Consider the following 16,167-nt stretch of genomic DNA (forward strand, 5'->3'; position numbering starts at 1 on the left):
AGTTAATTAGACAAAACTTGGGATGGCACTGAAATAATAGATCAAAGAAATGAAGTTCTGTTGGTACAGAAAAATAATTTCTGAGAATTAGCAAAGAAACGAAACGATACTGTAATAGACAAAACTTGGGTGTGTATAATTAGTTAATCAGATGTCTTGGTCTTTTATACACAAACGGTTCATATCAAAATGAAAGATATGGTGCTCCTTTTACCTTGTTTTTGCATGATTAGTTAATTAGATGTCCTGTTTTGAAGCTCCGTTTGTGAATGCTCTCCCTAAAACAATATTTGCACATCTGTATATAGCCCCATATTTCCTTCTCTAGTGTCCATCTCCATGTAATGTATTTTGCACATCACGCTGCTGCCTAAATCACTGTTGTGCTGCGATTTGTACAGATCGCCGCCTCGTCATGCCCAAAAGGTCTATTCCTCTTCCTCCGGTGATCTGCTGTGTTTCCCTTGGCAATAGCTTGTGCTTGTCGGAGCAATGCTTTGTTACTACCATTTTCGGGTTAGATGTATTTCGATTGCAATGGGGTGGACACTAACACTATTCCTGGATGTCAATCCTGCTAAAAATATTTGGTTGAACCAACTCTTGAAGAAAAAATATTTTTGTACGAAATCCCATAGCTCGGTTGCTTGTCCAATCATATGTACTTGTTTATATCAATTGGTAAATATAGCTGAAAGAATTTTACTGTAAGTTGATCAGAATCTAATTTCTGATGCTATTATGTTAAAGCAAGTTGCAGCTTGTTACGATAAGTGGCAATAAGAATACAAATTAGATGCTTGTTGCTTTAGAAGTATGTTACAGGTTACAGTTTTATTGCTGTCCCTTTTCTGGGCTCAGGGCCGTTTGAAGTGCTAACCTGATATATAAGCCTCTGAGATAGAATATAGATTGATCACATAAGAAACTTAGTTAGCTCAATTTCTTCTTTTACTTAATTTTATTTCAGTGCAACTTCTGTTTTTTTAATTAATTACACGTGATGGTGATTGTACTCTGCAGTGAAACTCATTTGGAAGCTGGAGTGTACCTGCTTGCCAAGATCATGATGGTGACGAGGCAATGCAGTTCAGATCTGTTTAGTTCTTATTACCTGGCCTAATGTACCATGCCAATAATTCTTGCCTCTTGGTAAAAGTCTATGTTTGTATAGCTCCAGTGCTTACATAATTCTTCTATTCCATTGTTCAGGAAGTTTAGCTTATTGCCCTATGCTTTTCTCTGTATATGCAGGTTGCTTAACTGACAGCTCTGCTTGGTACAATGTGGTGGCCATTTGAAGTTAAAATAAAGAGGCACCATAAGATCAAACTGTCGATCCCTCATGCTTCGGTGCTTGCTTTCGCCAGATCCTTATGAGAACCGAGGTCCAGAAGCATTATGTTACATGGTAGCAAGTCGAATGGAGTATGGTTTAAGTGGTTAACTGTTAATCGTCTTCCTTCTGTACGGAGAATTTGTATTTTTTATCTTGCCACATTAAATTCTTATGTTGATCTGGAATTTGTATTTTTTTGGGCACAGTGAATTCTTACGGGTGTTTTTTTTGTGTTTAATTAGTGTACCACTGCCTTTTCAATCGATTTTCTATTTTATGTTGCCACCAGATTTCTTACTTCGTTGATTGGCTAAAAGCTTTGGCTGTATTGCTGGTCCAGGATAATATTTGGTCTCGCAAAAAATATGAACCATTACGTGGAATGCAACATAATCTTACAACTCTTGACAGGTGTCCAATTTCCAACTGCAAAATATCTGTACAACACATACAAAATAATATTGCAGGACACTCCGTGCAAATTAGGTTGCCAGAAGCCCCAACGTAATTCTTTTACTTCTCATGCAACGAAAACTGCACGGTGGCGGACGCTGGTTGCAAATTATGCTGCAGCCCCCTCGACGTAGTTTTGTTACGTTGCATGCGGAGAAAACGCACTGGCGAAGCCCCGAACGTAACTTTGTTACGTCACATGCGGAGAAACTGGGCGGGTCAGGGCTGGGCCGAAGCGCGCTCGGCTTGGCCATGCGCATGGGGGGTGGGGGTGCATTACATATTACATATAGAAATATATAAAAAATACATATGGAAAATTATTTGTTCATGCTCCTGGTGATCTTTTCCGAGGCCATGGTACATTTCTCCAGTGTACCGATCAAAGAGCGGAGCACTTCCACAGAGACTTGTACCGTCGGTGGCGGCGGAGGCGGAGGCAGCGGTGGCATTGGCGACGGCGGTGGCGGCGACGCACGGCGCGCGGGCGGTGCCGTAGGAGCTGGAGACGGAGATAGACAAGGCTCCTGCGGCGGAGGAGGTGGTGGCGGTGGTGCAGGTGGCGGGGCCGGTTGACATACCAGCCGCGGAGGAGGAGGCTGGGCCGGCGCTGGAGACACGGCCTTCCTTTTACGGCTGCCTCGCTTGACGCCAGACGTTTGCGGAGGCAAAGGCGGCGACGGAGTTCGACGCCGTGGTGGAGACAGGCAGCGTCCACGACCACGGCGACCAGTGCAGTGCTGCCTACTACGGACTTCATCTTCGTCCGATGAGGTGAAGAATGCCATCCCTCGGTACGGATTTTCTCCGTCGAGCTCCCTATTCTCCGCTTCATTGGAGGAGCACTAGAAGGAGTCCCCAGACCATCGCGCCATATCGATGGATCTTTTGATCTTTGGTACACCGGGAGGCCGTAGGCCCTCCAATGTACCACGTGGAGCAGCTCCGAGAGGATGGCGTCGACACGGCCATCCTAGTGCACCTCACCAACAGCCACGACGCCGAGTACCTCCTTGGCCGTGTGTACTGGTGTGGATGCGAGTTTATCGCATTCACGCTGTACAACGTGTACACCAACACGGCGAACACGTTCTCCCACGTCGGCCAGGTGCACGGCCTCTCGTACGTCGTGCCGGAGGTAGCGCCTATGGAGGGGCCTGCCGAGCCTGGCATGGCAGCGGAGGAGGAAGCCGGCGGCCAGGAGTGATCGGCGGCGTCGTTGTGATTGTAAAGTTTTATATTAACGTCGTTAATTGTTAGAATTTGCACCGGATGTTCTAGGATGATGTTGTTGTGGTTAGTAATAACCGCTATATTGAACTGCATGTGATGTGATCGCTTCCATAATTTTGCATGTGGGGTGTTTTTTTCTTTCTTCGATTAAGCTATGTAGATGCCGCTTCCCTTCGTAAGTCTTGCCGGTGAGCCCACGGAGGCGTATCTGGCGGCGACGTTGCCAGCGATTCCATTCGTTCAGTATCGCCGGCGAGCACGGAGGCGTATTTGGCAGGGGCGGCGGCGTATTTGATAGACAACCCAAATCGGTACTATTTGGGGTCGGCAGGGAAAGGGATGAGAGAGATAGGCGACGGACCCACCTTCCATTCGTTGCGTCCCCACACGTGTAAGTTAAGTCGACCGCCCCCACCTGTCAGGACGTGGCCCGCATGTAAAGTAACCATACCAATTAAGACCTGCCCACTTGCACTGTCTCCTCGCAGCCCCACACGCCAGAAATGTGGCTCCGGCCCCACCTGATAGCACTACCCGTGGCCCACCCGTTTGAACCAAATGGTCAAAGGGGCTTGACCGTTAGCAGGTGGTCCGTGAGGGCATTTTCGAGGAATCACGAAACGAACAAGTGTTGCAGCGAGCACTTTTTCTGGCCTCGGGTATTCCTGAGTACAGCTAAGGAAGGAGGGGCACAAAAATAAAAGACCCTATTATGTATTCGAGATCAAAGAAAATAGAGCAGTCTTCTGTAGTAATGCCTCCTTTAAAGTAACCAGCCGAGGCAAGCAGCGGCACCCTGGAGAAGCCCCCAAGCCCCCAGCCTGCCCCTCTGGGCGGGCAAGGAGCGGTGGGACTCGGCCAAGCCGGAGGCGAGTCACCGAACCCTGACGTGGCCTCGGGGTCGCAGGCGGTTGCAGCGGGCTCCTCCTCCTTCACCGGAGCCGCCTTCAGCCCGGGAGCAGGGGAGCTCGCCGGGCGATCATGGGGTCGGATCACCTTCGACCCCAGCATGTTCCAGCAGGGGCACCAGGTAATCTACAACATCCAGCAGCAGCAACGGATGTTTGTCGATTTCTTCAATGACGCGCAGCAGCACCATGCTCGCGTGGTGGCGGAACTAGGCACCGTGCGCCGGGAGGCAGAGGAGCAGCGCACAGAGCTGCAGCGGCTTCGGGGGGAGCTCCAGCAGGCATAGCAAGCTAGGGTGGCGCCCGCCGTGCAAGGAGTTCCGGAGGCCGAAGTCCTCCGGCAACTGTGGGACTTGCAACAAGAGCACCAACGGGAGCTCGAGATGGTGAAGGCCACGTACGCCAAGGGTGAGGAGGAGCACTAGGCGGCCCTGGACTCGTTTCAGGGGCGTCACCGGGAGAAGACAGACTTGTTGTCTAACTATTCCCTGGAGATCCAGCGCCTCTGGCGCGAGGTTGGAGAGCTGGAGACGACGGCTGCGACGGCAGCTGAAGCCTCGGCGCGCCGAGAGAAGGAGCTACAAGACTAGCCCCGCTCTCGGGAGGGCGAGCTTGCGGGGCAGCTCAAGGCTGCCCAGGATGCGGGCTCGTCCCTTCAGGGCGAGCTCGACATGGTGCGTCAAGAGCTTCGTCTTATCGACGAGGACAACACCAAGAAGGCATCCGAGATCGGTAAACTGAAGGCCGAATGCCGCGAGCACAAGCTGCAGGCCCAGGAAGCTCGTAGTGTGTGCACTGAGCTGCGGGCCCACAGGACGGAGGAGGTAGCCAGGCTGAAGAAGTTGGCGGACTCGGCGGTGGAGGCGCTGCAGGGGTTCGACATCCCGATGATTTCCTTCGACGGGGCAAACATCGGCAGCTTCACCTCCTTCTTTGCAGATTTCGTTGGCCGTTGGCCGGCTGCACGGCCTGCAGAACTGCGTCACGGCTTTCGGGGATCGGCAGGTCGGCTTCGCAGTCGAGCAAGTCATCGGGAATATCCTTACCCGGGTCCACTCCGCCCACCCCGACTTCCCATTCGAGCCTTGTCAGACGAAGAAGAGACCAAGACCCACAGGGAAGCGGTACAAGGTGTGGTGGACGAGATGGTGGCACGGATGCAAAACAAGGCTGTTGAAGCTGAAGCTGCTGACGAAGAAGCCGCCGGAGGAGGCCCCAAAATCAAGGAGGCACCTGATGCCGACGCTGCTGCTCCGGGAGCACCTCCTGCATAGTTATCTGCTTGTTCCTTTTTATTTACTTTCCTGCAAGTGGCGCAAGGCCTTAGAACTTACTTTGTGTTAGCCCCAGTTATTTTAAATGTTTATCACGAACTCGTTTGTTTCAATTCCGTTTCATCCAATGTTAATCTACTTGTTCTTTGCCTACAATTGGCTTGCCGCGGAGGGGCACTGTCCTTCTCGTGTTAAACCTTGTGTACCCGGGGACTCGCCAACCGCGTGTTTAGCCAGACCAGGGACCCAGGACGGACATGCAGTACCGACCTGGGGCCAGACAACAGAGGCCAGTAACTCCACCTGTGGGTTAACTACCCCAGCGCACACGCCTCCGGGGGGGACCCGCGAGCCACGCGTGGGGGGCGTCCTCCCCCCCCCCCTGCAAGCGTCCTTCCTACACTCCGGCTACATGGGGACTGAGCTTACCTCGGCAAACCAGTGCGATTAAAGGAAGAACTAAGGACTCGAAATGAAGTACTTAGCTTTCTGTTCTCTCAGCATTCTGAGCACCCTGTTGAGAGTCGCGGCAAGGACGCGGTGACAGTGCACCCTCCAGCGGCACGCGTGGAAGGATGCACCACCACCGCGTCTTCGCTACGCCTCTCGCCTTTGGCATTTCCATCTCTGGTATTCTCTTCTAAGTGATGTGGCAGGGCCACGATGGTGGGAACACCCTCGGCAACAAGCGCAAAGGGATGCACCACCATCGCCTCTCTGCGACATCACTTGCCTTCTTGCTCATTGTTGGTATTGCGCTTGCTCCAGTCTTTAAATAGCCGAAGTGCTGCCCTTGCCGTCACGCACGAGGACCACTGGTAGACGCGTGGAGGTACTGGCCCTGTCTCAGTGTCCTGCATCAAGCCTCGAAGTAATTGCCATATATGTACAAGTTACTTGCAAGACGACGACACCCGTGACCACCCCACGAGCATCACAGTGTGCCTTCGTGAAAGATTGGTATGGTCGACTAGAGGGGGGGGGGTGAATAGGGGACTAACAAATTTTAACTTGCGTTTTCAATTCTTGAAAGATACAAACACATAATCTTAGGGTTATCTAAATTCTCTAAAGTGAATGCAACCCTAAAATGAAATGCAATAGCCGAAGCAATGATACATATAACAAGAATGTAAAGGGAAAATGATACCACACGTGGAGACGAAGATTTCACCGGAGTTCCACCTATTAGGATCGGTGTACGTCTCCGGTTGGAGGACTGCTCTACCACAAAGGTAAAGACGCCACGAAGGCTCACTCTATTCTCCAACTCACCACACCACAAAGGTGAGATGAGCTCTCACAACACCACAAAGGTGAGGTGAGTTCCACTAATGGCTTCCTTCAGGGCGAACGCCGAACCCTTACAAACTTGACCGGGGCAAACTCCACACTTCAATAGGAGGCTCCCAATCCAAGCCTCAAGCTCCTCACACCAAGAGAGAGCTCGAGATGACCGCTTCCGTCTAGGGTTCCCAACAACCCAAGAGAAACGAAATCCACAAAGAAAACAAGGGGAATCAACTTTTTGACTTGGTGAAACCCTAGGACAAGATCTTCTCCTCCAATCCTCAAAGAATCAAGAGTTGGGAGTGGCTAGGGAGGGAGATCTTCAAGATTGAAGCTTGAGGTGTTCTTGAATGGGGTTGGGGTGTTCTTGGCTGTGGAAACGGTCCAGTGGCTCGTTGGGGACTCAGGGGTACTTATATGGGATCCGAAAAATCGAGCCGTTATGCACTGCGCTGGGGTAGGCCGGAACTTCTGCTAAATAGCCGGAACTTCCGGCTGACCGGAAGTTCCGCATATTCCTCCGGGACTAACAGAGAGCACCCGGAGGTTCAGGCGGAAGTTCACCCGGAACTTTTGCCGCCCGACTCAAATCAATCGAAAAAGCCGCTAAACACCGCTACGCTTCTTTCCTTTTTAGGGGTCCACAACTCATCTTGTGTCGTGTTCTTTATAAACCTGAAATAGTTAGCACAAGATAAGATCATCACACGTGTTGTCATCACCACCAAAACTACTTAGAGAGAAATGCCCTTTCAATCTCCCCTTTTTTGGTGAATGATGACAACACAAAGATTTGCATATAAGGATAATCAATTAACACTAGATGCAAAGAATATAAAATATAAACGGACTCCCCCTAGGTGTATGCACTAATTTGATTTGCTTGACATGCAAAGAGTACATACACTAGGATCAACACTCCCCCTATATTTTATAAACCAACAACTCAATTGCAAAGGATTAAAGATATCTCACTAAAAGCTTTACAAGGATATGTAGGATTCATTCATAAAGAAGATAGATCATACCTCCACAAGGCAACAATTTTGAATGAAACCTACAATGACTTATCCAACAAGATATCGAGCAAGGCTTTCAAAAAGCATAAAGGGTTAGATAAGTCAAACCAATTGAACATATACCTTTTGCAATGAGATCTTGTGATGGAGCACATATCTAAGGGCACAAAATTATCACATCTCCACATAAGATTAGTAAGACTTGATCCAAGACAAATTACGAATATATCTAGAACAAATAATCCATCACATAAAGCTTTAAATCTAGCTATTACACCACACAAAGTTAACAAGTCTTACACAAACCACAAATTTGAATAGCTCAACAACGCTAGATAAGTAGCACAAGCACCGAAAAACTCCATAAATAAGAACGAGCTTGTGACTAAAACATGCAAATCCCCGAGGCCCTAACTCTCCCTTACAACTACACTCTCCCCCTTTGGCATCAAGACACCAAAAAGGGAAGAATCGTCCCAAGAGAGAAACAAGACAAATCACCCGGAGAAATCATCATCGGTGTCCTCTTCCTCATCCTCATCCTCACTACCCTCGGCAGCGGGCACTTCATCTTCATCATCATCCTCATCATCTTCATTACCACGTACCGGAGAAGGAAGATGACCATCATTGTGGTTCCAATCTCCATGGGTGCTCCTCCAACTCTCAAAGTTCTCAACATCTGACACGGGAGAGCTAGGCAAGTCAAAATGGTTCAAGATGCGCTCTTGACGATGAAGGATGCGATGATTAACTTGCTCAACCTTGTACAACTTTCTTTCATTGGATTGTTGCATGCAAAATATCTTCCTTAGCATGCCCTTCCAACCACCTTGCTTGCTAGAGCTACGAGTGTGAGAGGAGGGTCCCAAACCCAAATCTGAAGGAATATCCTCATCCTCCTCATAGTCAAAAGGGGCTTGGAAGTTGTTCGGAGGTGGTGGAAGGTGTCTCTTCTTCTTCAATTGCTTGGAGGGGTGAACCACAAAGTCAACATCATGCATGAGGGGTGCCTTGGCAAGGATAAGTTTCATGATGTATGGGGCATAGGGAGGCACTCTCCGATGAAGGATAGCAAAGTAAATCTCATGCCATAGGTAGTCCATCACATCCAAGGATGTATCTCCATTCTTTCTCCTATGTGTTTCCAACATGAGATTGACACCAAACCCATGTATCTCATCTGAGTTCCCGGTCTTGCAAGCAATGGTTTCTCGGTAGATGCGTTGCAAGATGTCATAGGTGGGCTTGAGGAATTTGGTGCCTCCAGGTGTGACTCTCCCTTCCAAGTATAGTGGCTTCAACACCTTCTTGACAGCAGCATCATTGTCATGTGGGTGAAAACCTGAAGGAATGCAATGTCCAGCATTCTCATATCCAAGGAGATTTGCAAACTCGGCCCAAGTGGCAGTGCAAAAGTGACTCCTTGACATCCAAGACACACGGCGAACGTTCTGGTTATCTAGTTCTTCTTGGAACACCGTGGCATAGAACTGAGCCACAAGAGTCTCATCATAAGCTTGGTTGAACGTCATGATAGGAAATAGGTTGAGCTTCTCACAAATAGAAAGAGCTTCTCCAAAGTACTTCTTGTCGGCTTGCATAGCTTCAACATTGATGGAGCATTAAGGAACAACCTTGGTCTTGGGAGGAAAATATATTTCTTCAAAGATCCTAACTTGAAAGTTGGTATGAAAGTGATGGTTGCAATCCTTGAGATCTGAATCCAGATCCTTCAAATACGGGTTAATGAACCTCTCCTCCGCAAATACTTGCTCGGGCCAATGCTTGATGGGAAACTTGCTGGGCTGAGCTTTGGAAGTAGACTTTCGGCGAGAGGACATGGACTTGGCGAGGTCAAGCTTCTCACGCTCGCGTTCTTTCATCACTATCTCTGCTCGCTTCTTTGTGGTAAGCTTCTTGGGAGGAGGAGGGATTATTGGATCCTTTCCCCTATCTTGACGAGAACTAGTGCTCCTTGTGAACAGAATAGTGATACGAGGGACAAAGGATAAGTGCTCAGGATTGTAGAAGTGAAGAATAGATTAATTGGAGCCGAGGCTGTACAGAAAAATTGTCTAGGGACCGGAAGTTCCGTCTACCACCCGGAAGTTCCGGGGTCCGCAGAAATGGGACGAACCCTAACTTCCAATCCATCAACAATTAAACCATACAATCTCAAATCCAACTAGTCTAGTCCCTGCATTCTACACAACAAGGGAATTCCACCAAGAAGCTTGTCCTAATTTCTCACATTCATCCTAGGATTCAAACAAACCCTAGAATGAGAGAAAAGAGAAATTACTTGATTTCACCATGGTGGAGATCGAAGAGAAACGCGTCCTTGTTGTAGATCTGAAGAGAGGAACCGGATCTTCCGGTTGAATCCAAAGAGCTAGAGGCTTCCTTGGGGCTAGGATCGGGCTGGAGTGGGGAAAAGAACCCCCACCCGGTCGGCCCCCCTTTTTAACAGGAAAAACTCCGCACCTGAAGTTCCAGGCAACTGGCGGAACATCCGGCTGATCGGAAGTTCCGCCTGGAAGCCGGAAGTTCTGGTACACCCAGGCACAGACAATGGATTCAAAGTGGGGAACTTTTGAGCAAAATAGAATAGATGGTTTTCAGATAAGATGGCTTGGGTAGATCACACAAGGTTGGAATTATATTATGGAATTATACACTCAAATTGCAAGATGCAAATTCAAAATACCAATCATGAGTGCATTTCCATAGATACATAATATGTTATATTTGATTATATAAGATTTGCAATGAATTAAAAAGCCAACCTCACAAAAGTGAGGGTGATGACCTAGGCCACCATATTTGAGTATGTATGAGCTTGACACCGCGAATATAGATTCTTGAGGTCAAAACTCAAAACTCACATTGAAGCTCAATGTATGAAATTAATGTTAGCATAGTAAGAGTAGCATTTGCCCATGAATTGAGCTATGCTCCCCTACATCCATGCGCACATCCAAACTAGACAAATGTTAACCGTGGGTACGGGTGCAAGTTTATCAAACCACAACACTAGAATCTAGGATATTTAGCTCATGCCTTAACTCCCGAAATCTTGCTTCATCAAGTGGCTTCGTGAAAATATCCGCTAGTTGCATACCGGTGGCAACATAAGAGAGATCAATATCACCACGGGACACGTGCTCTCGAATGAAATGATGACGAATCTCAATATGCTTCGTCTTGATATGTTGCACGAGGTTGTGGGCTATCTTGATTGCACTCTCGTTGTCACATAAAAGAGGCACACTTTCACAAGTGATTCCATAGTCCAACAATGTTTGCCTCATCCATAATAATTGAGCACAACAACTTGCGGCGGCAATATACTCGGCTTCCGTCGTAGAGAGAGACACACAATTTTGCTTCTTAGAAGACCAACTCACCAAGGACCTACCAAGAAATTGGCATGTCCCGGAAGTTGACTTCCTATCCACTTTGTCTCCCGCCCAATCCGAATCCGAATATCCCATGAGCTTGAAGCTTGATCCTTTAGGATACCATAAACCAAAGTTTGTGGTATGAACCAAATACCTAAAGATTCTTTTGACCGCCACTAAGTGGCTTTCTTTTGGTGTGGATTGATATCTTGCACAAATACCCACACTTAACATAATATCCGGTCTAGATGCGCAAAGGTAAAGCAAGGAACCAATCATAGAACGATATACCTTTTGATCCACATCTTTATCATTGGGATCTAGATCAAGAGAGCTTGATGTAGGCATTGGGGTCTTGGCACTCTTGACATCATGCATCTTGAATCTCTTTAGCATGTCTTAGGTGTATTTGGCTTGATTAATAAAGATTCCTCCTCTCAATTGCTTGATTTCAAATCCAAGGAAGAACTCCAATTTACCCATCATAGACATCTCAAACTTTTCGGTCATTAGCTTAGCAAATTGATCATTGGACACACCATTAGTAGAACCAAATATGATGTCATCAACATATAGTTAGTATATAAACAAATGACCACCAACCATCTTAGTAAAAAGAGTGGGGTCAATAACCCCAATTTCAAAGCCACGATCCACTAGTAGCTCCTTTAGGTGCTCATACCAAAAACGAGGTGCTTGTTTGAGTCCATAAAGGGCTTTATCAAGTTTGTACACGTGGTTAGGAAATTGAGGGTCCTCAAACCCCGGTGGTTGTTTGATATATACCAACTCATTTAGTGGTCCATTTAGAAATGCACTTTTCACATCCATTTGTTGCAAAGTAATTTTATGATGCGATGCATATGCAAGAAAGATATTAATAGATTCAAGGCGAGCAACGGGAGCGAAAGTTTCACCGTAGTCAATACCCTCGACTTGGGAGAAACCTTGAGCCACCAATCTTGCCTTGTTCCTTGTCACTTGTCCAAGTGCATCTTGCTTGTTCTTGAATATCCATTTAGTGCCAATGACATTCTTGCAATCTTTTGGTCTCTCCACCAATGACCAAACTCTATTGCGCTCGAAGTTATTCAACTCTTCATGCATGGCATTTAGCCAATCCGAATCCTCGAGTGCTTCATGTACCTTTTGGGGCTCAACACAAGAGACAAAAGCATGATATTCACAAAAATTAGCTAATTGTCTACGAGTAGTTACCCCTTTCCTCACACTTCCTAGGACATTGTTCAATGTATGTTCTTGACGTTGAAGTCGTGAGGCAATCTTCATGGCCCGACGTTCCTTCTTGAGATTGATCTTGAGGCTCAATGGAAGCATGAACATTTTGAAGATCTTGATCTTGAACATCATTTGGTGAAGAATCACCAACATCAACATTTTCTTGATCTTGTCCTAGATCAACTTGTTCATCAACATGAGGGACTTGTTCTTGTTCTTGGCTAGCTTGTGGATCTTGTGGAGATGAGGGCTCCACTTGAGTAGAGCATTGTCCTTCTCCTTCTTCCATACGGGGATCCTCAACGGGCATAATTTGACCTATGCCCATTCTTCGTATGGCTTGGGGAGGAATTTCATCATCTACATCCACAACATCAACTTGCCCCACATGGGAACCATTATTCTCATCAAACTCCACACTACAAGATTCTTCAACACATACGGTGGATTTGTTGTAAACTCTATAAGTGTGGAAGTTTGATGCATAGCCAAGAAATATGCCCTCATAAGTTTTAGGCTCAAATTTAGATAAACGAACACCTTTTTTAAGCACGAAACACTTATAACCGAATACCCGTAAATACTTGAGGTTAGGCTTGCATCCCATGAGAATTTCATAAGGTGTCTTGTTCAATATCTTGCGGAGATAGAGGCGATTGGTAGCATGACATGCGGTGTTGATTGCTTCGGCCTAAAAGTTGTATGGAGACTTGAACTCCGCCAACATTGTCCTTGCCGCATCCATGAGAGCTCTATTCTTCCTCTCCGCTACACCATTTTGTTGAGGGGTATATGCAGCGGAATATTGTCTTTTGATACTCTCATCACTCAAAAACTCAATCAAGGTGTAATTCTTGAACTCGGAGCCATTTTCACTCCTAATAGCCATAATCTTTGCATTGTATTGGCGTTGAGCTTCATTGGCAAAGTCGATGACGGTTTGCTGGGTCTCACTCTTATGCTTGAAGAAGTATACCCAAGTGTACGTAGAATAGTCATCAACAATAACCAAACAATATTTCTTACCACCAAGACTATCATATGTAGGAGGACCAAAGAGATCCATATGAAGGAGCTCCAAGGGCCTCGTTGATGTGATAATTATCTTGTGGTGATGTGCCTTCTCATGTAACTTTCCTTTAATACAAGCACTACACACACGGTCTTTATTAAATGAAACATTGGTTAGTCCTAACACATGCTCACCTTTGAGAAGGCTTTACAAAGATCTCATATTAACATGGGCTAGACGGCGATGCCATAGCCAACCCACATCAACTTTAGCCATTAGACATGTTTCTTCTCTAGTGGGTTTCTTACCGAAATCTACCACATAGAGACCATTTTCCACATATCCAACAAAGGCTACTTTAAGAGTCTTGCTCCACAAAAGGGTCACACTAGTTGTGCCAAAGAAGGAATAGAAACCCATATGTGCAAGTTGAAGTACTGAAAGTAAATTGTATGAAAGGGACTCAACAAGCATGACATTCTCAATGGATGTATCCGGAGAGATGACAACCTTGCCTAGTCCCAATACCGTTGATTGTGAAGAATCTCCAAATGTAACTTGCTTGGACCTTGATGTACTCATTTTGGCGTCCACAAGCAATTCTTTGCTCCCGGTCATATGATTAGTGCATCCACTATCCACTATCCATGAAGATCCACTGGAAGCAACCTCCTACAAGTTTAAGCTTTGGTTTTAGGTACCCATCTTTGAATGGGTCTTTTAGCGTTAGCAACAAGGGTCTTAGGAACCCAAATAGACCAATGAACATATTCATAAGGAGAACCAACAAATTTGGCATAAATATGCCCATCATTAGTACGACAAAGAACATATGAGGGATTGAAATTCCCTGCACTATTATCATAGGTGGCCTTGCCACCTTCTTGTTCTTTGGCTTCTCCTTGGCCGTCTCCCCTTCCTTCACAAAATAAGCATTAGTGTGGGGAGGTGACTTGGCCTTCTTCTTGTTGTTGCTCTTCTCATTGGGGTTGTACCCAATTCCCTCCAATTCAAAAACTTTTTTATGATCATTCAAAAGATCATGGAGGTTTTTCTCGTCTTGGAAGCAAGTGGCTAGGCCCTTTTCAAGTTGGGCCTTCAACCTAACATTCTCCTCAAGCATAGATGTATGCTTACAACAAGGGTTAGTTGAAGCATCTTTATCATTAGAGATTAGTTCCTTCACAAGAGAATATAGAAGATGATCACAAGATTCTTTGAGAGACTTGTACTCACTTGTCAAGGATTTGTGATCCTTTCCAAGATTGGCAAAATCCTCAAGGAGGTTCCTATGACCATCCTCTAGTTCACATATTTTACCTAAGTACTCATGAGCAAGGGAAATATCATTATCATAGGAATCTTTAACTTTAGCAAGTTCCTTAGAAAGTGACTCCTCAATTGCTTCCCTATTTGCTTGTTCTTCCTCAAGAGCTTCATTAAGCTCCGCAATCTCATGAGCGGCAACACACTCAAGTCTTATCTTTTCATCCATGAGCTCATCATGTTCTTCAATAATAGCTTGAGCTTCACCTAGTTTTTCCAAGAGGTCCTCAAACCTCTTTTTGGTCTCACCTTCTAAGGTCGCCATGAAGATCTCGAACTCATTCATGCTATGCTCAACAACACTACTCTCCTCCACACAATCAAATAGAGATAAACTCTTAGGAATGACATGTTTGGTGGGAGCAGGGATTACCGAAGAGGTCTTGGCCCTAAGGCACTTGGGTGAGCGGTTCTTGTTCTCATTGGGGGAGTCGAAGAGAGATGGAAGTGAAGGAGCAATGGCAATGTTTGCCCTCTCCGTGGACTCTTCATCATCATCATCATCTTCACCCGAAGTATATTCTTCTTGAACAAGAAGCATTCTTGGTTGCCTCTTCTTCGTTGGCTTCTTGTGGAAGGAGGGCTTGGGCTTCCCCTTAAGTATAAGGCGTCCACCATTCTCCTCCCTCTTCTCATAGATACACTCTACAACGAAATGATCATTGTTACCACAATTATAACATTTACGAGATCTTTGACCTTTGGGCTTGGAGCTTGAAGCTCCCTTGTTGTTGTAGAAGTTGTTGGGGTTGAAGGTGTTGGTCTTGACAAACTTCTTGTTTTTCCAAAAAGCTTGGGCCGCAAGAGCCATGTGATCACTAAACTCATAGTGGCAATTTTCTTTCGTGATCTCAACCTCTTCTTGTTGGGGTGCTTCACATGGAGTTGAGGTGGGAGTCACGTTGGCCTTCAATGCAAGGCTTGATCTTTGTGAGAGGAACTTGGCTCGAATGAGGTTGTCCTCGGAGGTCTTCTTGAGAATATCCATAGCTACAAACTCTCCCATCACTTGACTTGGAGTCAAACTATAGTAGTCCGTTCTTTGCCTTATCATTGTGGCATGAACCTCTCGGTGTGGGGAGATGGCTTCTATGAATAGACGCTTGAGCCATTCATCATTGATGTCACGACTTCCGTGATCTTTCATCTTGGCTGCAAGGGTGATGACTCTCCTATAAAGCTCATCCGGAACCTCTTCATCCTTCATGAAGAAATTTTTGCACTCATTGATGACCACTTCAAACTTTGACTTTCTAACACTCTCATTGTTGTCAAAGTGGTCACCAATGAGCTTCCAAGCATCTCTAGCGGAATCAACACCATGGACAAATGTTCTATACTCCAAGGGTAGAGCCTTGAGGAGTATTCTAATGGCATGCTCATTGAGTTGATTGTTCACATACTCTCTTGGTGACAAGTTCTTTGGATCATGAACAAAGTAACCTTCTTCAACAATTCTCCACAATTCCGTTGATGTGCTCTTGAAGTGAATCCTCATGGAATGAAACCAATCAACGTAATTAGTAGAGGTTAGCATGGGGGGTTCACCTTGTTTATACATAGGTGACAAATTATGGCGGCGAAGATTATATTGAGGTGGAGGTGCCACCTCACTATACAACCCATAGCCACCCCTACCTTGGGATTTGGAAGCACTCTCTTCGCTAGCC

The 16,167-nt window shown here is 46.3% G+C and overlaps 1 protein-coding gene across 1 annotated transcript; it reads right to left on the reverse strand.

The window, feature by feature from the left end:
- Positions 1–12,124: 12,124 nt before the first annotated feature.
- LOC104582180 lies at positions 12,125–15,995 on the reverse strand. The gene is made up of 5 exons (XM_010231538.1): positions 15,185–15,995; positions 14,097–15,001; positions 13,480–13,843; positions 12,979–13,296; positions 12,125–12,699 (listed from the first exon to the last, which is right to left on the reverse strand). The coding sequence occupies exons 1-5, from the start codon at positions 15,993–15,995 to the stop codon at positions 12,125–12,127; spliced, it is 2,973 nt and encodes a 990-aa protein (XP_010229840.1).
- Positions 15,996–16,167: the final 172 nt, after the last annotated feature.

The sequence above is a fragment of the Brachypodium distachyon genome, chromosome 1 (genome assembly GCF_000005505.3).
Source record: "Brachypodium distachyon strain Bd21 chromosome 1, Brachypodium_distachyon_v3.0, whole genome shotgun sequence".
Lineage (NCBI taxonomy): Eukaryota > Viridiplantae > Streptophyta > Magnoliopsida > Poales > Poaceae > Brachypodium > Brachypodium distachyon.

What these genes read in the sequence shown, in the direction of transcription:
- LOC104582180 (XM_010231538.1), bottom strand. Translation starts at nt 15,995, where the DNA reads ATGAGGATTCACTTCAAGAGCACATCAACGGAATTGTGGAGAATTGTT. An exon ending in TCTCTATGTGGTAGATTTCG is followed by an intron (nt 13,297 to 13,479) that starts GTAAGAAACCCA and finishes CTTGTATTAAAG; the next exon opens with GAAAGTTACATGAGAAGGCA. An exon ending in TGAGTTTTTGAGTGATGAGA is followed by an intron (nt 12,700 to 12,978) that starts GTATCAAAAGAC and finishes TGCTTAAAAAAG; the next exon opens with GTGTTCGTTTATCTAAATTT.